Source organism: Leguminivora glycinivorella, chromosome 5, assembly GCF_023078275.1.
Source record: "Leguminivora glycinivorella isolate SPB_JAAS2020 chromosome 5, LegGlyc_1.1, whole genome shotgun sequence".
Classification (NCBI taxonomy): Eukaryota; Metazoa; Arthropoda; class Insecta; order Lepidoptera; family Tortricidae; genus Leguminivora; species Leguminivora glycinivorella.
Genome location: NC_062975.1, coordinates 13,447,388 through 13,467,596, shown reverse-complemented (window position 1 = coordinate 13,467,596; position 20,209 = coordinate 13,447,388). Strand labels below are relative to the sequence as shown.

At 34.7% G+C, this 20,209-nt stretch overlaps 1 protein-coding gene across 2 annotated transcripts in view; it reads left to right on the top strand.

Annotated features, from left to right (window-relative positions):
- Positions 1–214: 214 nt before the first annotated feature.
- LOC125226587 (vitamin K-dependent protein C) overlaps positions 215–20,209 on the top strand; it is a 102,846-nt gene continuing 82,851 nt past the window's right edge. The window contains exon 1 of one of the 2 annotated variants that reach the window (XM_048130591.1): positions 215–299. Coding sequence is in view for 1 of the 2 variants with exons in the window: in XM_048130590.1 (XP_047986547.1) it covers positions 284–294 (11 nt within the window). In the remaining variant the exon portion in view is untranslated. The remainder of the gene's footprint in view (positions 300–20,209) is intronic. The other variant, XM_048130590.1, reaches the window with a different exon arrangement.

The window sequence follows — 20,209 nt, the reverse complement described above, 5'->3', positions numbered from 1 at the left end:
TATTTTGGTGTAATGACTGTTTGTCAAAAAATGTCGATTGTCGAATAAAGTCTCAGGTATGTAATAACATACCTACCTAAACAAAAGAAAACTTATCCCAAAGTAAGGAATCTCCATAAAGGTCAACTCTCTGTATTTGGTCGTATATGGTATAGCGAGTCGCGCCTGGGCCTTGCGCGCGCGCCGCCGGCAGTACTGATCTAGTCCTAGCTGTGTTCGGGAGTAGCCCCCATACTCTGTGTGTGATAGTGATCTGTCTCGTGGTTCGCGAGTGCATAGTGAGATGACAATTCGGTGAGGTAACTATAAACTATTTCACTTTGGTTACTACTTTTATTAATGCTTTGTGACAATTATGATGGTTTATTTCTATTTACTAATTATTTTGATACTAGTCATTTATAACTAGAAATATTTACAAAGATATTGCAAGGCTACACGAGCGTTAAATTTCCTGTAAGTACAATTTCATTTCAAATGATTTCCTTCATTTCGAATTCAATTCATTTCATTTCAAATTATCCTATGACTTCAAAGAAAACGATTATTAAACATTCCTACAACGTTAAGCACTGATAACTTGGTAAGCTGTTCGTATTAAAGCTTTGAAAACCGCTGCGGGGCCGAAATTTATTCCGGCATTTCAAAAATTCGCGTAATTTGGATCCGCATCCGCAACTACCGTTCAGCTGCAAGCAATTTTTCGCAGCGTTCGCCAACGCTCTGCAAGTGATGGTGCGCGATTAACACTTTCGCTACCAAGAACCCGACTGTCGGGCACACCGCTCGTAGAAGCGTAGCCGATTACATGGGTTTCCCCGTATGTAGCGAAAATGTCGTAGCGCCGCGTAGAGCCCGGTTTCGAAAGTGTAAAATGGCTTATAACCTTTTGGGGCCGGAAGCTGTTTATAAAATGGGCGTAAAAATGAGTGTGGAGGGTTCTCGTGGGACTAATTAATATACATACATTCATAAACCCTCGCCTGTATTCTCACGGTTTGATGCCCGTTGGATAAAAACACATACAATGTAAACTCACGCCGCACATACGTAGGTAATCTAAAGAGGGATAGGCAAATCACTTAAAACTGTTCAATCACACAAAATACTAATAGGTGTAATTAAAAGGTGTAATAAAAAGGACCATTCAAACTTTGCATAGTGACTTTTGAGGTCATAATGAATAACTTTTACTATGGGACCAATGCAGAAGTCGCGAAAAAAAATTGGCTGTTCCATAGAAATGAGCGGCATCATGACCTTGACAGTCGAAATGTATGAAACAGCCGGGTTTTTTTTTGCGATTTCAGCATTGGTCCCATAGTAAAAGTTATTCATTATGACCTCAAAAACCACATTTATTATATTGTGCTATCGGGTTTCAATATTAATAGAATTTAATTTAATTAGCGAAGCGAAATGCCTTTACTGTGGTAGAGACACGACTATTTGTGCTTAATAAATAAAGAATATCAAAGCAGATTGGACTTAATATAATATGGGTCTTTCTTTTTACTCATTGTCACAGGTGTTTCTGCAGGTTCACTATTGTCTTACAGAAACTTTTTTCGCATATACCTATTTGTTTCGTATAATAATTCTTGGCAGAAGTCACATATGGCAGAAACACCTAACGCAGAATATGCTTTGGCATTAATCATTTCGCAGATTTTTGTAATACCGAATCGTATGTTGTCATAATGTTGATGTTGATGTTCTAGACGAATGATACTTTCGCAGATAATATTTTTGTATAATATTTAGGCGGTATAAAGTTATCCTTCTCCTTCCAATTAGCTTTTTGATAGCGAATCGGTTGTATTGGGGTGCAAGATACCTAACACTCCTCCTCGCTTCGCTCGTCGTCGTACCTAACGGTGGCTCTGTACCAGTATTTCCTTTTTGTTAGCGTGTCATAAGGTAACTGTACACTATTCCGGGATAGTAAAATGTGGTACATTATTCCGGGATACTTTGGTTTTTGTCGCAAAATAAGGAAACTATCAGTAAAATCTTAATTTAAGGCAGTATTTTATTAACTATAGATCAAATAGAATCGAAAAAGTCGATTTTCGAATATCTATCATATCTTTTGAAGCCGTGAGGTACCTCCAAACGCGTCAGTCGCAACCACGCAGTGATTTCTATGGGCGTGTTTGACGGTGAGCTTAACGCGGCAGCGGAACTTCTTAAGGGTTTACTGTGATGCCGGTAAGTTTATTTATATTAAATTTGTATCATAATTGTCTTATAGTTATTAAAAGACATTTATATCATCTTTTCAAATTAATTTAAAGCATATTTTAATTAAAATACCCGCTCCCGGAATAATGTACACCATTTTGACGCGGTGTACATAATTGCGGGAGTATCCCGGAATAACGGAAACACAGTCCGCAATGTTTTTATGTTTTATTACTATTTGCGGTGAAGTATATTTATATATTTGATGTAAATTTATTGAGTAAAGATTACAGATTATAGTGACATAATTACGGTACATATATTTTTTAGATTTTAGTCTCATAATTGAGTACGAAATGTATACTCGTTGAGTAATACGTGCGAAATATTGGAGTGTGGCATCGACATTAAATTTGTTTTATTTCACAAAATTAAAGCACAAAGGTTACTTATTTCGATGTTTTGAGTGTAATTGTTATATAATCTTCCAATGTACTAAGAAAAAAATCTTGTTTGTCTTTTAATATAGCCTTCGTTTTGACTGCCGTAATTAAGTGCACGATTTTATATGAGTGTATCTTATTCCGGTATGCCTATATAAAGTATATTAAAATATAAAAACACAAAATAAGGTATAGAGACCCGACTATTATGTTTTTAAACTTCCTTAGTTAGCTAAAAATCTTTATACCGCATATTGGTTTGTCCGTCAGTCAGCTAAAATTTACATGAGGATAATATATAATAGGATAGACATATATAAATATAAAATAATACAAATTAGTCAGACAGTCAATCTGTGTAAGAACGGCCTATAATATTTATTTATTGAGTACTATTTATTTATATATAAGTACATACTTGAATAACGTATCACCACCATATATGTATACGGTGTATCTCAGTGATCACCAGTACCAAAAAACTGAAATTTTCACGAGTACCGTGCAATTTTTATAACCGGCAATAGCTTCTGGATTATAATTAAATTTTGAAAAAAAAACCCCGACATTGTAAAGCGTTTTTCATCAAACATGGCTAAGAACACTCTCGACTAATTCAGCTTTCAAACGAAAAAAACTAATCTAATTTGGTTCATCCATTCGAAAGCGATGCCTTAGACAGACAGTAAAACTTATAACACCCTGTCATTATATCATACAATAGTTATACCGTAAAATATCATATTTCCCATCCCACCCCAACCCATCAAAACATTGCCAATTATAAAATATACACTCTGTATAAGCATCTATCAAAACGATATGTGCATTTATATATTTATGTAAACAATATTTTTAATTCGTTTTTTTACATTATGCTTCAACAACGTGGATTATATAGGTATCCCGTAATTACGTACAACGACTCCCGGAATTGAAGCCATACCAAAATTGTATCCCGGAATAATGGGCAAACTAAGGGTTAAGTAAAACAACGGTAATTTCTATAAATTAGAAGTTACGATGCAAAATAGTGTCTTAAATCCATCGTAGAAGACTTATCCTTAAAATAAAATAATTAGCACGACTAGAAACTTCACATTTTTTTTACAATCCTCACTCAAAGTAGGAAACGTCTTAAGTTCCCGTAATATGGGACAGTTACCTTAATTACGATTATTATGGTACCTAAAATTACGCTAAATTAAATTCGACCAAAGTAATGTTCTGCAAACCAATATTCTACCAAATGTGTGGTATACGTGGTAGTAATAATTCCAACTAAGTTTTCTGCAAAATTACTATTCGAAGTGTGTTTCTGACCAAAAATATTCTGCCAGATGAGGGTAATCCGTTTCTGCAAGTTTATACATTTGCTACTTCTTACTCGTATTTAGTACATTTAAGAACTCTGAATAAACACTGCTTAAAAAGGTCTTTGAATTTCACTTAGGTACCCGTATTGACTATAGTAACAAACGAAGTACTTAATAACTGTTCTAAACGAGGAACTTTATGAAAAGTGGCGTGTGAACTTGTGAAGTTTAGTGTCAATCAAAATAATTTGGATTTCGTATAATTCAATCATTACTGCAAAAAGGTATGCGATGGAAATTTTACCGTTAAAAGAATATTAGTTTAATGGAGTATTTTAAGTGCGCCCTCGATTTATACCTGTTTTGAATAAAATAAATAAATATAATTTAATACAATAACATTATTGGCACCATAGTTTCTACTATGAATCCAAGAAGTAAAACATACGCTTTTGTAGTTCGACTATGTCACTTATCATACGCATTCACTGCCATAAGCCCGCCATTGTTGATTCAATTAGGGTTGCATGAGACTTTAACTATGATCCAGTTTAATTTATAAGTTCTTTATATAGAAAACAATACTTGTTTTCAATGTTTTACTATAGAAAGATCTTCTAAACAGTTTTTTTTTATAAAACATATAGTAAACTTAGCTATAACGCTATTGTGTTTTAAAAGAGATACCGAAACCATTATTCCACAGTTTTGTGATATAAAAGAGTAATTGTGACGTATACGGCGATGAGATATAAAAGGCATTAGAAAACGACTATTAACGCTTTTCAAAGCTATATAAACGTATCCTGAAAACTTCATTATACAGCAAAATAGCTCTATAATGGTATTCATATCACTACTACAGTGTTAAATACTGTAGCAGTGTTTTCCAAAGCCACTATATCCCAAAATAGTGGTATAGTTAGGTTTTAATTTCTGTTAAAATACGACTACTAAAAATACTATAAGCGGCTTGTTGGGAACCTTAATAGCGCAAATTGATAGCACAACAGTGATTCCTAACACTATTATACAATAATATTGTTCTTTAGTAGGTTATTTGATCCTGTTATAGACCAGGCCTATAGCGGCTCTATAAAATGGTGATATAAACGTTTACATCACTTCCTAATAACACCTTTTAGCTGTATAACACAACAACTATAGCGGCTTGTCGGGAACCTTAAGACGCTACGATACCCCTCATTTCTCCATACAAACGCTCTCGCCTGTTTCCTCTCTGGTTTTTGAAGCTAGATCAATGGTTTTTTCAACACAGACTTTTATTATCAATATCTGTGTCGGACCGTTTTGCTTTTTTTGATATTTTTGTTTTAAAAGGAATTAGAGCCTCTCAAAGTTGGCCAAAACGGCTTAATTGAATTTGCCAGAAAGAAAGGCGTGGTATTCAAAACTGAGATCAATTATCCAAAAAAACGAAACGGTCCGACACAGATAATTTCCTTGTCATTCTGATTTCCAAATTTCGTAACGATTGGTTAAGTTTTGGAGGAGGAAACAGTCGAGAGCGGAACCTCGATTTTTGCAGTTTTTACGCGGGATTTCGCGCCTGAGCTGCAGTTGTCCCTATCGCACCAAATTTAGGGGCGGGGCTAAGTTTTTATATACGTACACTAAAATAAAGTGATGGGAAATACTCGACATCTAATGTCGATAATCTAGTGATGTGAAAAGTTATCGATATACTACGTCGAAATATCGACATACCGTGTTTGACGAACTTTTTAGTTAGAAATACGTACTATTATATGTTCATATTTAAAATTGGTGGTCCAAAAAAGGCCAGTCTGCTCCGAGACCACGGGGACAATGCCGTCCTTGAAACGTCGGAGGTTAGTGTTTAAAACATAGTAAATACGCGATTAAGTCCCGTTTGCAATTTTAAATATGTGTAAAAATCGTGAAAGTTTGAATCTGTATTATATATTCTGTGGAAATACTAAGTCCATATTTTTATAAGTATAGGTACGTAACAATTGCATATAGGTATTACTAGTAACAATTATAAAGTTATGCTGTATTTTACGATAGATTCCACGAATATTAGGCAACTATTTGGTATTCGGTCTTTTCAGCCATTTTGCCGAAAATTTGGTATTCGGTCATCATTGTTTATTTATTACTATTCTGCCGAACACCAATTAGGTAAGTAGTTATATTAGTCATATTATATGTACTTTTTTACACACAATAAAAACAGACATAATATTAATAATTTAAGTCATGTTTTAAAATATTTAAAAAAACGATGGGCCTTATTTAGTAATACATAGTTTGTTCAGGTTGGTACCAGTACCTGCCCTTAATAAGGCCCAGTGCTTATATTTCTTCTAAGTTTTATCAATCATGCCGTTTTGTATATTTTCTTCGCAGACATAGAATCAAAAAATGCCCTAAATAGTTACTTCTCTAAATAAGGCCCATCGCTCGCTTCTTAAGTTTTATAACTTTGTGTAAACATTGTGTTCATGAATTCAATCATCAATTTTTGTGATAAGTATTTATACTACGGTCTGTCGTCTAAAACACATTTATTCAGGACTATGCATTTAGGATATGGCACTCTAAATTAGAGGGGTTCAAGTCTTAACAAGCAGTGCGTCAAGGTCAATGTGGTCAAGATAGGCAGACTTTATTTAATATTAAGTTTAAAGGGACAAAATTAGGTACTTAATTAAAGTAGTGTGGGGTAGCCTGCTGTCCTACGGGGCAATAAATATTATAATGTATTGTGTTTATGTGTATTGTGTATCATAAGTACTGGGCGTTTGCGGGGTCGCCTTCCACTCTGAGGCCACCACTCAAATACTGGCGCTGTTGATAGCTCATCTTTGAAGATTATATCCGATCCATCTCTATTTCCGCAGCGCTACTTCTTGGTATCGAAGGTTGTGAACATGTGGACACATGGGCGGAATGGGCCTTATTTCATACCTACATCAAATAAGACCCATAGTTTTTCTGTTTAATAATACTTACTTTTTACTTTTTTACTTACTGCACGAAATTTTTGAACCATTTACACTTATCAAGTTATAAAATGTACATAACATTTCGAAACTTAATAGCCGGGCCTTGTTTGCATTGACATTACATATGCCCTTAGTAGGTAGATGAAATGAGTATTACCAACGTTTTAATTCTGCGGTAACAAAAATGCTTTGCCTTTAAATAATAAAAGTATATAAAGTATCTATACGTTTAAATAGCCTAGGTTTAAATATAGCTGGAAAATTAGTTAAGCATTTTTATGGTTGGTATGCATGTTGGTAACCACGAAAAAATGCACATTTTATTACATTATGATTATGGTAAGTAATTAAATAATTATATAAATATTGGGGACACCTTACACAGATCAACTTAGCCCCAAACTAAGCAAAGCTTGTACTATGGGTGCTAGGCGACTATATAGCGCAGGACACCATCGCGAGCGCAGACTTCTGGCCGAAAGGTGTGGTTTTTCGGCGATTCCGGGGCCACTTGCCGAAGCCTACACCGGGGCAAACGATGCAACGGAGCCACGCTGTTACGTCATCTCCCAAATAAATTGTTTAGTTTTAAACTTTATTGTTTGTTTTTTTTTTCATGTTCTTACTTACTATTTTTTTTTCTTTTTTGTTATCTAAGTTTCGTGACGCATTGGTTTTACTGTAATGTCATGTAAACATGTTTTTACTAATAAATAAATAAATAATAAATACTTAAATAGATAACATACATACATACAATCACGCCTGTATCCCATAAAGGGGTAGGCAGAACACATGAAACTACTAAAGCTTCAGTGCCACTCTTGGCAAATAAGGGGTTGAAAGAAAACGAAACTGTGACATTGCAGTGACAGGTTGCCAGCCTCTCGCCTACGCCACAATTTAACCCATATCCCATAGATAAATACAAAACCATACTTAAATAGATAAATACATACTTATATACATAGAAAACATCCATGACTCAGGAACAAATATCTGTGCTCATTACACAAATAAATACCCTTACCGGGATTCGACGAACAACGAACGACGACGGGAATCGAAGACAACATTAAAATTAGGTAGTTAATTAAAGTACTTTGAAGTAACCTGCTGTCCTACGGGATAATAGTACATTACGATACAAGTGCGTAAAAAAGGAAGTTCGAAACGAGTGGCGATAAATTAAAACACGACCGAAGGGAGTGTTTTAAATCGACACGAGTTACGAATTTCCTTTTCGCACGTGTATCGTACGACGTTTTTCAGTACAGATGAGTACAGTACATATAATGAACCACTTCTCGCACTAGTGCGTAAAAAAACACCATCTGTACTTTTTATTCTTTTCCTTCTGGCGACCGTCCTTTGTCACCCATGTTTCACAACTAAAGAGTAAGACGAAATTGACGAGTGAAGATGCTCTGACTGAAACAATTACTTTTCATATTATTAATGTTTACCATTACACACAGAGCACAATCTCATCGGTAAATATTGACAATTTTACTTTATTTCGACGTGCGTTTATCATAGCGCTCTTGAATAATACGATTTTGTAAAGAAAATATCTCCTAGATACATACTATCAATTGTGTCGCTTAGTTTCAAACTTGGGTACTTAAATCCATTCTGCTTTAAGATTGAATATATTAAAAATATATATTAACCTTGTAGCAGAATGGATTTATCCAGGTTTGAAGTTAAGCGACACAATTACGCTTAATTCAGTATGTAAGAAATCCATATTTTTTGTTAAGTTACTGATGGGCCTTATTTCATACATGCAGCAATTTGGGAAAAGTGCACCTACTTAATGCACAATTGCACATGGACCCAATTTTTGACCCATTTACACTTATCTAATTATAAAATGTACATAACATTTCGAGACTTTTAACCGGGCCTTATTTGTATGTAGATTACTGATGCCCTTAGTTGGTAGATGAAATGAGTGTTATATACGTTTTAATTCTATGGTAACATAAATGCTGATATGTAAGTATAAATAAGTTTTAAATAATAAAAATATCAAAAGTATCTATACGTTTAAGTACCGATACCTAGGTTTAAATTTAGCTGGCAAATTAGTTAAGCATTTTTATGGTTGGTCTTGTTCTGTGCTAAGCCTTGTATTTCTAATGCTAGGTAGGTAATATGTATACACAACCCTAGAAAATTAGAAATTAAGATGCATGTGTAGCTTTCCATCTGAAAAAGGTCCTTATGCTTCATTATGCAATAAGATTTTGTTTGGCAGATTTTTTGTTAGAATTCTGCTAAAAAGTTCTAATTACCTTGGAACATAATCCGGTGTCTGGTAATATAATAGGTACCAAATTGTTACCTAGTTAAATTTTCCTACGCTGTCACTTCTGTCAAACATGTGCAAAAAAAAGAATAAGATTCACATACATTTTTGGTAGGTAGATACTGTCAACCAATTATGTAGAATCCTAGGCCACTCTAGAACCCTGTCGTATTGACACCGTCATTTATTTGCTACAGAAGTCAGTTTTACTTTTACTGTGAAAGGGTCTAGATTGGCCAATGACCTAGGATTCAGATTAATTGGTTGATTGTACGTACCTACTCCTATAATATGGCTTCTCTTTGAAATCGAAAAGGTTTTAGCTTTTTACATACCGAATAACTTTATTTCGCTAACAATGTGACTCTTAAAAGAAATCATCTTTTAAGATAATCACATTATGTATAAGATAAGGAATTGTTTCTACGATTCCTTAAAACATTACAAATTTGCATTTTAGTCAAATCAGTACACTTAATATCTTCACGGAGTCCAAAACATTATGCATCAGAAGTCCGAAACTAGACAAATATAGAGAGCGCTTGAGCGCGAGTAAGTACTTGTGCCGGCGGTGGACGCGGGTGTGTGCGTGCGCCACGTGCACGCACACAGGGCCTCTCTGTGGGTGCCGCCCCCGTCAGCGCGACGGCGATAAAGACCTAAAAATCTCAAATTTGAATTCGTGCTTCGGTATCGTATCCTCTTAATAGCGTAAATTGATTGCATAACAGTGATTTCTAACACCATTATATAATAATATTGTTCTATAGTAGTCATATTTGATCCTGTTATACACCAGGACTATAGCGGCTCTATAAAATGGTGATATAAACGTTTTTATCACTTCCTAATAACACCTTTTAGCTATATAACGCAACAACTATAGCGGCTTGTCGGGAACCTTAATAGCGCAAATTGATTGCATAACAGTGATTTCTAACACCATTATATAATAATATTGTTATATAGTAGTCATATTTGATCCTGTTATAGACCAGGCCTATAGCGGCTCTATAAAATGGTGATATAAACGTTTACATCACTTCCTAATAACACCTTTTTGCTGTATAACGCAACAACTATAGCGGCTTGTCGGGAACCTTAATAGCGCAAATTGATTGCATAACAGTGATTTCTAACACCATTATATAATAATATTGTTCTATAGTAGTCATATTTGATCCTGTTATAGACCAGGCCTATAGCGGCTCTATAAAATGGTGATATAAACGTTTACATCACTTCCTAATAACACCTTTTAGCTGTATAACGCAACAACTATAGCGGCTTGTCGGGAACCTTAATAGCGCAAATTGATTGCATAGCAGTGATTCCTAACACCATTATACAATAATATAGATCTATAGTAGTCATATTTGATCCTGTTATAGACCAGGCCTATAGCGGCTCTATAAAATGGTGATATAAACGTTTACATCACTTCCTAATAACACCTTTTAGCGGTATAAGCTTATAGAGCTAAAAGGTGTTACTGGAGGCTTTTATACGACAAGCGGTCACGCCGAAAACCTTTATACGACATCTATAGTAGCTTTTGGCGTCGAAAACCAAAATTATAGCACTAAAATGTTACTTGGGTCACACTACCTCAATTTACTGTGAAAGGTCAGTGACCCTTAATTTTTTTCAAGAGTGTTATTTTGAGTTTGTAGTCAACTACTGACCTCCTTCGAGAAATTAAAACTCTAAAAAGGGTAGCATACAAGAAGACAGAGAAAGAATACGCGTCATCTAGCTTTCCTTCTCTGTTCATGTCTCATGTGAATTTAATTTACTTACCTAAATATGTAGATAACGTTCCTTACTCAGTTGATTGTTTACCTAGGTGTATTTCAAATTACTTTGCACTTCATTTTGCGTTATTTTTCTACATTTAGATAAAAAGTCGTCAGCCTGCCTATCTCTGCAAAACATTAATCAAAGACGCGTGTGAAGGCCGATACCTCCAGGCAGACAATTATGGTCGCGTGATAAATGATAAAACATCAGGCTGTCCCTATCGCACTATTTGTAAGTGCGATAGGGACGGCACGATGTTTTTATCATTTATCGCGCGACCATGATTGCCCTGCAGGTCTTCAGAGGCCTGCACGGGAAGCATGGTCGCGCGATAGACGATAAAATATCAGGCCGTCCCTATCGCACTTACAAATAGTGCGATAGGGACGGCCTGCTATTTTATCACTTATCGCGCGACCATAATTGCCTGCCTGTGCTGCGCATTACGTATATACAGGTAGTATTAAAGACTATCAGATATTTTCTTTATTCTTTTTGGTCGTTAGGTTTTTTATCATTTATTTTAATACAGAAATAAAGCATAGTGTATAAAATTAAACCTAATGAATAGAGTACAGAGCTAGTAGCAGTCAAGTCAAAGACACAAAGAAAGACAAGGAATATCGACGCATATCTTATCCAATACCGATACCGCCATCGCCATCTGCATCTTCTCATCATCTGACTCTTGATCTTACCCAATTTCCGAGTCTCTTCTCTTAATTTCAGTTCCTTGAGTTGAAAATGTTGAAACTCATACTTAGTATTAAATAAAACACAAATACATATAAAAATCACAATATAATTTTAAATTATGGCTTAGGCCCTGTACCAGTTGCAGTCGCCACGTCTGTAAAGCCCCTTGTAGTTTCTTTTAAATGGCTAAATACCTAGATGTCATGTCATAAACATCTGTGATGTAACTGAAAATTAAAAAACATCGCTCAAAGATAAGGTTTAAATTAGCATGGCAAAAAATACAGTGCAGTCAAAATACCATCAAAATACGAAAAAGCATATGTCAATGTCAATATCACTGCCGTATGCCCTATTTCAGGCCATAAGGGCTGTTTTCTCAACATACATACATACAATCACGCCTGTATCCCATAAAGGGGTAGGCAGAACACATGAAACTACTTAGCTTCAGTGCCACTCTTGGCAAATAAGGGGTTGAAAGAAAACGAAACTGTGTCAAATATGAAAAAATCTCAAAAGCAGAACTTTAAAAAGACTTTCTAGGAAAATTATTTTGAACATGATATGTAGAACAATTTTTAAAAGTTGTACAAAAAAATCTGAACTAAGTTTGTAACTATATGAAAAGCATTTTTTATCTTAGATTGCATATTTTAGTATCGAAACGAATTTTCTTTCAAATAAAAAGAGAATTATTAGAATAGGTTGACGGTGTCTACCGTAAACTGGGGTTACATTGACCGATTTGGGAATTTAAACTTCTCTAGTTTCTACATTTAATGGGTATTTTTACCCATTAAATGTAGGAGTAAGAGAACTATAAATTCCAAAATTGGTCAACCTGCTAAAAATCTAAAAAGGTAACAAAATAAGTGATATCAGGATTATTGTTTTCTGTCACGATGCCTGCACGTATCAAATGTTTCTTTTTAACCCAGTGGTTGACTGGTAGAGAATGCCTTAAGGTATTATGTCCACCATTTGTACTTAGTGTTTTATGTGCAATAAAGAATAAATAAATAAATAAAATAATGTACGCAGAAAAAAAAATGATGTGATCAAACTTAAACTGACATTGGGGTTACTTTGATACACTATATTTTTATAATGATAATCGAATGTATTCCCTTATAAAAGTATTTTATCTCAAGAAAAGATAAAAAAAATGGTTCACAGAGTCAAATATTACAACTCTTTAACGCTATTTTGAGGTTACTTTGATCAAGAATAAAAATTACCATCTTCAAAAAACCAACTTTATTTGCAATTGTTTCAATATTTATCATAAGAAGAGATCCAATTATCAGCCTCAACTCAACAAGTACCGTGACATAATCAGACAATAATCAACTATGTGTCATTATGGTCAATGTTACCCCATGCAAGTGATCAAAGACACCCCACAGAGTAAATCATTAGTAGTAAATACCTAGTTTGACTTTATGATACAAAATTCAATACAATGGTATAGATAAACACATTTCTGGCAAGCTAATATTCACTGTGAACCTTTTTCTTTAATACCCAATTCGTTAGTTTAGAAGTTTATTTAAACATGAAAAATAGCAACAAACTATGCTTTTTTTTTGACACGTTATCCGCACTGCCCACGACAATACTTACTTATTCACCGCGTCAGAGCACCATCTAACTATAGAGGTTGGTTAAGGGTTATGATATGTGTAGATTTCATTACCGACTACTCATAACATATCGATATAAATCCTTATTTTTTTGGTCAAATAAATATAATATGCTCGTGACAGGTCATATTTTGTTCGCAATCCGAAAGAGTCAACCCTAGCACTTTTCCCTATTCACCCCCTTCCCGACCCTATTCACCCCAACGTTAGGGTGAGCGAAAATTACTAAATAAAACGTCATATTTTCAAAGACAAACCAAAGTTCACACTGTCGGAAGATTTTTTGTGTAAAAAAATTAGCATGGCACATATAAAAAAACTGCTATCGACGTTCAAAAGTCGGTTTTGGCTCTATTCACTATAAATTACGTTAGTTTATACCCGTTCCGACCCCATGAACCCAAAATCTTCAGAAAACGATGTACTATGTAGCCCAATTTTAATTGGTATTTTGGAGGTAACTAGTAAAAATAATTTAGTTTTACAATTGTGCGAAAATAGATTCTCATTTGGCCGGTTTAACCTGGCCTGGTGGCCTAGTGGTAATAAAGTTAGCTGCGTGAGCTGAAGGCCCGGATTCGATTTCCGGCTCAGCCACCGTGGGCCTTGTCGTTTTTTTCTTTCGTGTATGATATCTATTTAAATATATGTATGTATGTATGTATGTGGACACTTTATTGTACAAGTACATAAGACAAGTTAGGACATAAAAATAAAGTATAGTTATGATGTACAAAGGCGATCTTATCCCTATAAGGGATCTCATCCAACCTTTGAGCGAATTGAAAATTTATTATTTATATGAACCTGAAAAAGAACAAATCAAAAATTATTCAATAAAATAAACTTTTTAACAAAAAAAAACTGCCTACCAGACCTGTTCGTCGCCTTGCTATTGCCTGTTTGCCCCACCCAACCATACACAGGCTGGTACCGACTCCAAAAATAATTGATTTGTTTATAATTTGGATGTTTAGATTATTGCAATACGATAAGAAATCTGAATTCAAAGGTTTATTATTTTTTGATTTTTAGTTTCTCCGTGTTTTGTAACGCGCTTATTTTTGAAGGCGGTTTTAATTTTTTTTGTTAAAAAGTTTATTTATTTGTTGATTTTTAGTGGTTCCTATTCATATTATATGTATCAGTCCGAATATATGCACACTAGTGAAAGAATTATCCTTTAACTCCTAACCATTGAGGAGTTGACCTTCCATCATCAGGCGTAAATACTGGTGTACCTTTGAAAAATACACTAAAAACATTACATGTGCCTATAACATTTGAAGAGTTCCCTCGATTTCTCCAGGATCCCATCATCAGACCCCGACTTGGTGCCAATGGGACCATCTCGGGGCTATACCCGTACGATCAAAAAAAAAATTTTGAAAATTGGTCCACAATTCTCGGAGATATCGAGTAACATACATACAAAAAAAAAACATTCAGTCGAATTGAGAACCTCCTCCTTTTTTGAAGTCGGTTAAAAATAATTTTATTTCTTCCCTAGTTGTATAGTTTCATACTTATGATTTTTATTTTAAAGTAATCCGTTTATATTATAGCAACCATGGGTGATTTTTGCGGACTTAAGTAGAAACGTAGAGGTTGACAGAGGTGTGATTAATATTTCTAAGTGTTAATTTCTTGTATCTAGTCTAACTACGAAGCAATACATTGACGTATAAATTGCGTCCATATACAGAGAGGTCATTCATAAAAATATCACTTTAGGTAACAAGTTATATATCTTTTATACAATGTGACAAGCATTGACCATACATCCCAATTCACCCCTCATCCGACCCTAATCCCCCCCTTCGTAAACCTATTCACCCCCTTTGCGACCCGATTCCCCCCATTCCTGATCCCATTCACCCCTCAGGCCGTGGATATTTATTCATCCCGTAAAAATTCCAAAACACAGTTGCATCGCTTTCTTCATGAAAACCATTATAAAAATGAAAATATGTCTTATGATTTTCTGTTATACATAAACTTTAGAAGTGTATACACATTCAAAAGGATAATGAACGATTAAAATAAGTAAAAATCCAATAAATTTTAACGTCAACTTTGACAGACATGAAACTGTAAATATATTACTTTCCTACTTTGATTGCGGAAAATAGAAGGAATATGTCAAGAAATATAATAACATTATATACCCCCGGAACCCTTTTCACCCCAAATTACGGTATTTATTAAATTGTCATTATGTAAAATGTCGGAAACTACGGAACCCTACACTGACGCGCTCTTGATCGGTTTTTCTTCTTAATGCTATTTAAGAGATAATAAAAAATTACACCTCCCAATTTATAATAAGCTTTTTTTGCAAAAATTTCATTTTTGGCACAAGCTATTATCGCCGACTTTACCTTTCTTTCAACAATCATCTATTGCTCTCCGAGACATTTCTAAAAAACCCTGACTCAATGGGGATACGACGTTTCATAACAGAGTTCCTATGATCACCTTTCTGCTCCATCATCAGATTAGCTCCATGATACCATAATATTGCATTGTCACTTGATTTACACATGTGTGCAAAATTTCAGCTCAATCGGAAACCGAAAAGTGGGTCAAATTTAGCTTCTACGTTTTGACTCAAACTAACATACCTACTAACAAGGCACGTTGAATAAAAACTTGTATAAAGGCTTCTGATACTAGATTTGCAATAAGTTTACTTGTCATAATTTAAGAACAGATGAGACAGACATATCCAATGACAAGTCTACACCGTTTTCATGAACTGTCAAATCACCTCATACAACTTACGGCTGTAAGGCAACCAGGTAGGGTTTGTTATTGCACTTTAATTACATATTAATGATTTCTATCCCGTAAGATATATATTTGCTTAAACAATGGATAGATATTTATGCGGATGAGAGTGAGTGTAATTTAGGTTTTTATAAGGAATCAAAGCAAAAATTTTTAAGCGACCCGATCAGATATTTATCCGGATAAGGACCCTCTCACATCTACCGTCTTGCAATCGTAGCGTCGGGCCAACTATATGGCTAAGCCGGGCTGACGCGGCGTCTTTTTCCATACAGTTGGCCCGACGCTACGCTCGCGAGACGCTAGAAAGAGAGACGATGTTTTTGACGGTCACGCAGCATCACCAATTTTTGCCGGGAACATGTCGTCATATACTTATGGCCCCCTATAGAAAATCAGATATCTTTGCACGGCCGTTCATAGTCATTGTATGCTGGTCACCAGCTGGTATTCCATGAATATTTGGTCTAGTTGAGTGGAGAAGTGCCATTTAAAACAAGCGCTTTCTAAACAACGATGTATTTAGGTACTTTATAATTATTATTGTTTTCAACTTACGGTTACGTGTTCGCGGTATGCACAGAGTAAATCTTTAATGAAATTGAGACATTGTTTTATATATACAATTAAATTTGAACCAGAAGCACTATACTTATACCCGCTCGCATTCCCTTTTTTCTATTCTAAGTAAGAATCAATTAATAAGTATCTAAATATGTATGGATAAATTAAATTGTAATTGTTTACATACAACCTGTGAAATTTAGTTGACAAAATTTGACGTAGGTGCTGTCATATATATTTTTAAAATGACGTACTGTTAATACCAGCGTAATGAAAATGTATTCCAATGAGTAAAAGAAAACATGAAACTTTTTTCAATTTAACCGAACTAGAATGAAATCATTTATACTCATTCGGTTGTGTTCGTTATTTTCCTTAATTGGTTACCTTTATAGCGGTCTAGGTATATAATAGTATAAATTCACCTTTAAGCTTAGTAAATAAGGTAATGAAGAGTACACACATAATGAAGCTCCATTTTTAAATAGCTATTTGTTACAATCTTAAACATTTTTCGACGCATTATGTACATAAGTTCAATCGAGTGGCACTTAGGCATTTTGACATTAGCTAATAGTTTAGCTAGTGTCCTAAATATGACATCCGTCTCTCTAAAAATAGTCCTAACTTCGCAACATGGCGCACTTAAATATTTCTCGTCAGGATTTATAATACTTTTACCTTATTTTGTAAGAATATTAGTGATAAGAAAAAAAAATTAAGTAAAGAAAATAAAATGTAAAATGGAACTCAGCAGCAATAAGCAGACTCAATAAACAGAAATGTTCCTTAATACTGTGATATTTTAAACATTCGTCCGCATTTTTAGGGTTCCGTAGTCAACTAGGAACCCTTATAGTTTCGCCATGTCTGTCGGTCCGACCGTCCGTCCGTCCGTCCGTCCGTCCGCGGATAATCTCAGTGACCGTTAGCACTAGAAAGCTGAAATTTGGTACCAATATGTATATTAATAATCACGCCGACAAAGTGCAAAAATAAAAAGTGGAAAAAAAAATGTTTTATTAGGGTAGCCCCTCTACACGTAAAGTGGGGAGTTTTTTTTTATTGCAATCCTAACGTATGATATATTGTTGGATAGGTATTTAAAAATGAATAAGGGTTTACTAAAATCGTTTTTTGATAATATTCATATTTTCGGAAATAATCGCTCCTAAAGGAAAAGAAAATGTGTGTCCCCCCCCTCTAACTTTTGAACCATATGTTTAAAAAATATGAAAAAAATCACAAAAGTAGAACTTTATAAAGACTTTCTAGGAAAATTGTTTTGAACTTGATAGGTTCAGTAGTTTTTGAGGAAAATACGGAAAACTACGGAACTCTACACTGAGCGTGGCCCGACACGCTCTTAGCCTGTTTTTTTCATCATCGTGCCTCGTGTATTAGGTCAGGTCCATTAAGGCATAAAAACATTAAGCAATGCTTGACATTCAGATTTCTTTTTATTGTGAACCTCATTTACACGAGTAAGCGTGATGAAAAATATATAATACTATGGTATCACTGCATGATCTCACTGAGTAGACAATCCTGGTTGGTACTAGTAATAATAAAACAAAATGAAAATGAAATATTTATTTTTCAAGTAGGCATATTACAATGCGCATATGAACGTCAAATAAAGCTACGCCGGCTCTAACCCTATACGCCTTAGCTTCGAGAAGATTTCAGAAATGAAAAGTTGTATCGTGAACTACAAAGTATACATACATGGGTTTGGGTTTTAATATTTTGAATAGTTTGAATAAAATTAGAAGTTTATTGATATCGTAAGTAGCTCTTGTAAAATAAAAATAGAAAAAGGTCACACGTGTTACATATACTTTTCGTAATACCGTTTTTTTTACGCGTGAGTCGCTTACTCGCTCGAACGCGTGTACATTTTCACTATATTTGGGCTTATTCCCGCTTACACGAGCTTGAAGAATAAAACCGCCCTTAAGACGCAACCATACAAACAACCTTGACTATATCCTCCCTGGTTTTTGAAGCTAGACCAAGGATTTTTTCAAGACAGATTGTTATTTTTATCTGTGCCGGACTGTTTTACTTTTTTTGATAATTTTATTTTTAAAGACGCTAGAGCCCATCAATTTTTTTTCAAAAACGGCCTTAGTATTAAGGCGCAAAAAAGGTGTGATTTTCAAGATAGGTAACAATTAGCCAAAAAAATCAAACGGTCCGACACAGATTATTTTATCAAATACATGAAATCAACATGTTTGGATTTACCTTTGACTTTCCTAAAAATTCAAGAGAGATTTTAATTTCTAACTAACAAAAACAAAAGGTATGACCAAAAAACATAAAATAAAATTGTTCAACATTGATGCCAAAAATTGGTACCTAAATTTGTTCAACTTTGATGCCATAGAAAAAATTACCTGTGAAGTAGTTATGAGATACTATTTTGCTTAAAGACGATGTTGTATGTTGGTGTATCATAATATCAATGGATTAAGTTCGAAGGTCATTGGCGCAGGTATGCCCCTTAAGAAATAAGCAGTAAAACAAACCGGCCAAGAGCGTGTCGGGCCACGCTCAGCGTAGGGTTCCGTAGTTTTCTGTATTTTTCTCAAAAACTACTGAACCTATCAAGTTCAAAACAATTTTCCTAGAAAGTCTTTATAAAGTTCTACTTTTGTGATTTTTTTCATATTTTTAATATGAAATAAACATATGGTTCAAAAGTTAGAGGGCCCCCCCCTCTAACTTTTGAACCATACTTTTTTTTCCGACGCACTTTTTTTTCCTTTAGGAGCGATCATTTCCGAAAATATAAATATTATCAAAAAACGATCTTAGTAAACCCTTATTCATTTTTAAATACCTATCCAACAATATATCACACGTTGGGGTTGGAATGAAAAAAAATCAGCCCCCACTTTACATGTGGGGGGGGGGTACCCTAATAAAACATTTTTTTCCATTTTTTATTTTTGGACTTTGTTGGCGTGATTGATATACATATTGGTACCAAATTTCAGCTTTCTAGTGCTAACGGTTACTGAGATTATCCGCGGACGGACGGACGGACGGACGGACAGACAGACATGGCGAAACTATAAGAGTTCCTAGTTGACTACGGAACCCTAAAAAAGCATTTTGAGTTGTTCGCACTTATCCTGTGAAAATAAGTACTATCAGCTGCAAAAGTGCATGGCGAATTTATCAATGAATTCATTCATAATTTCTCCATGCACTTTTGCAGGTGAGCAATTCCCGTTAAGTTTGTACATTTGGATCACGTCTCCGATTTTGATAAAAATTGGTAGGCTGATAGAGTCCATGATGCTGAGCAAGATCCACTAGATTTCCTAAAATGTCCTATGTAGTTTGTTTGAAACCTTCCTTTTTTGTTACCAGATTCGGTAACAGAAACGGAACGTTTCACACAATCAACCTAGGACAGTTTGGGAAACCTAGTGGATCTTGCTCAGCATCA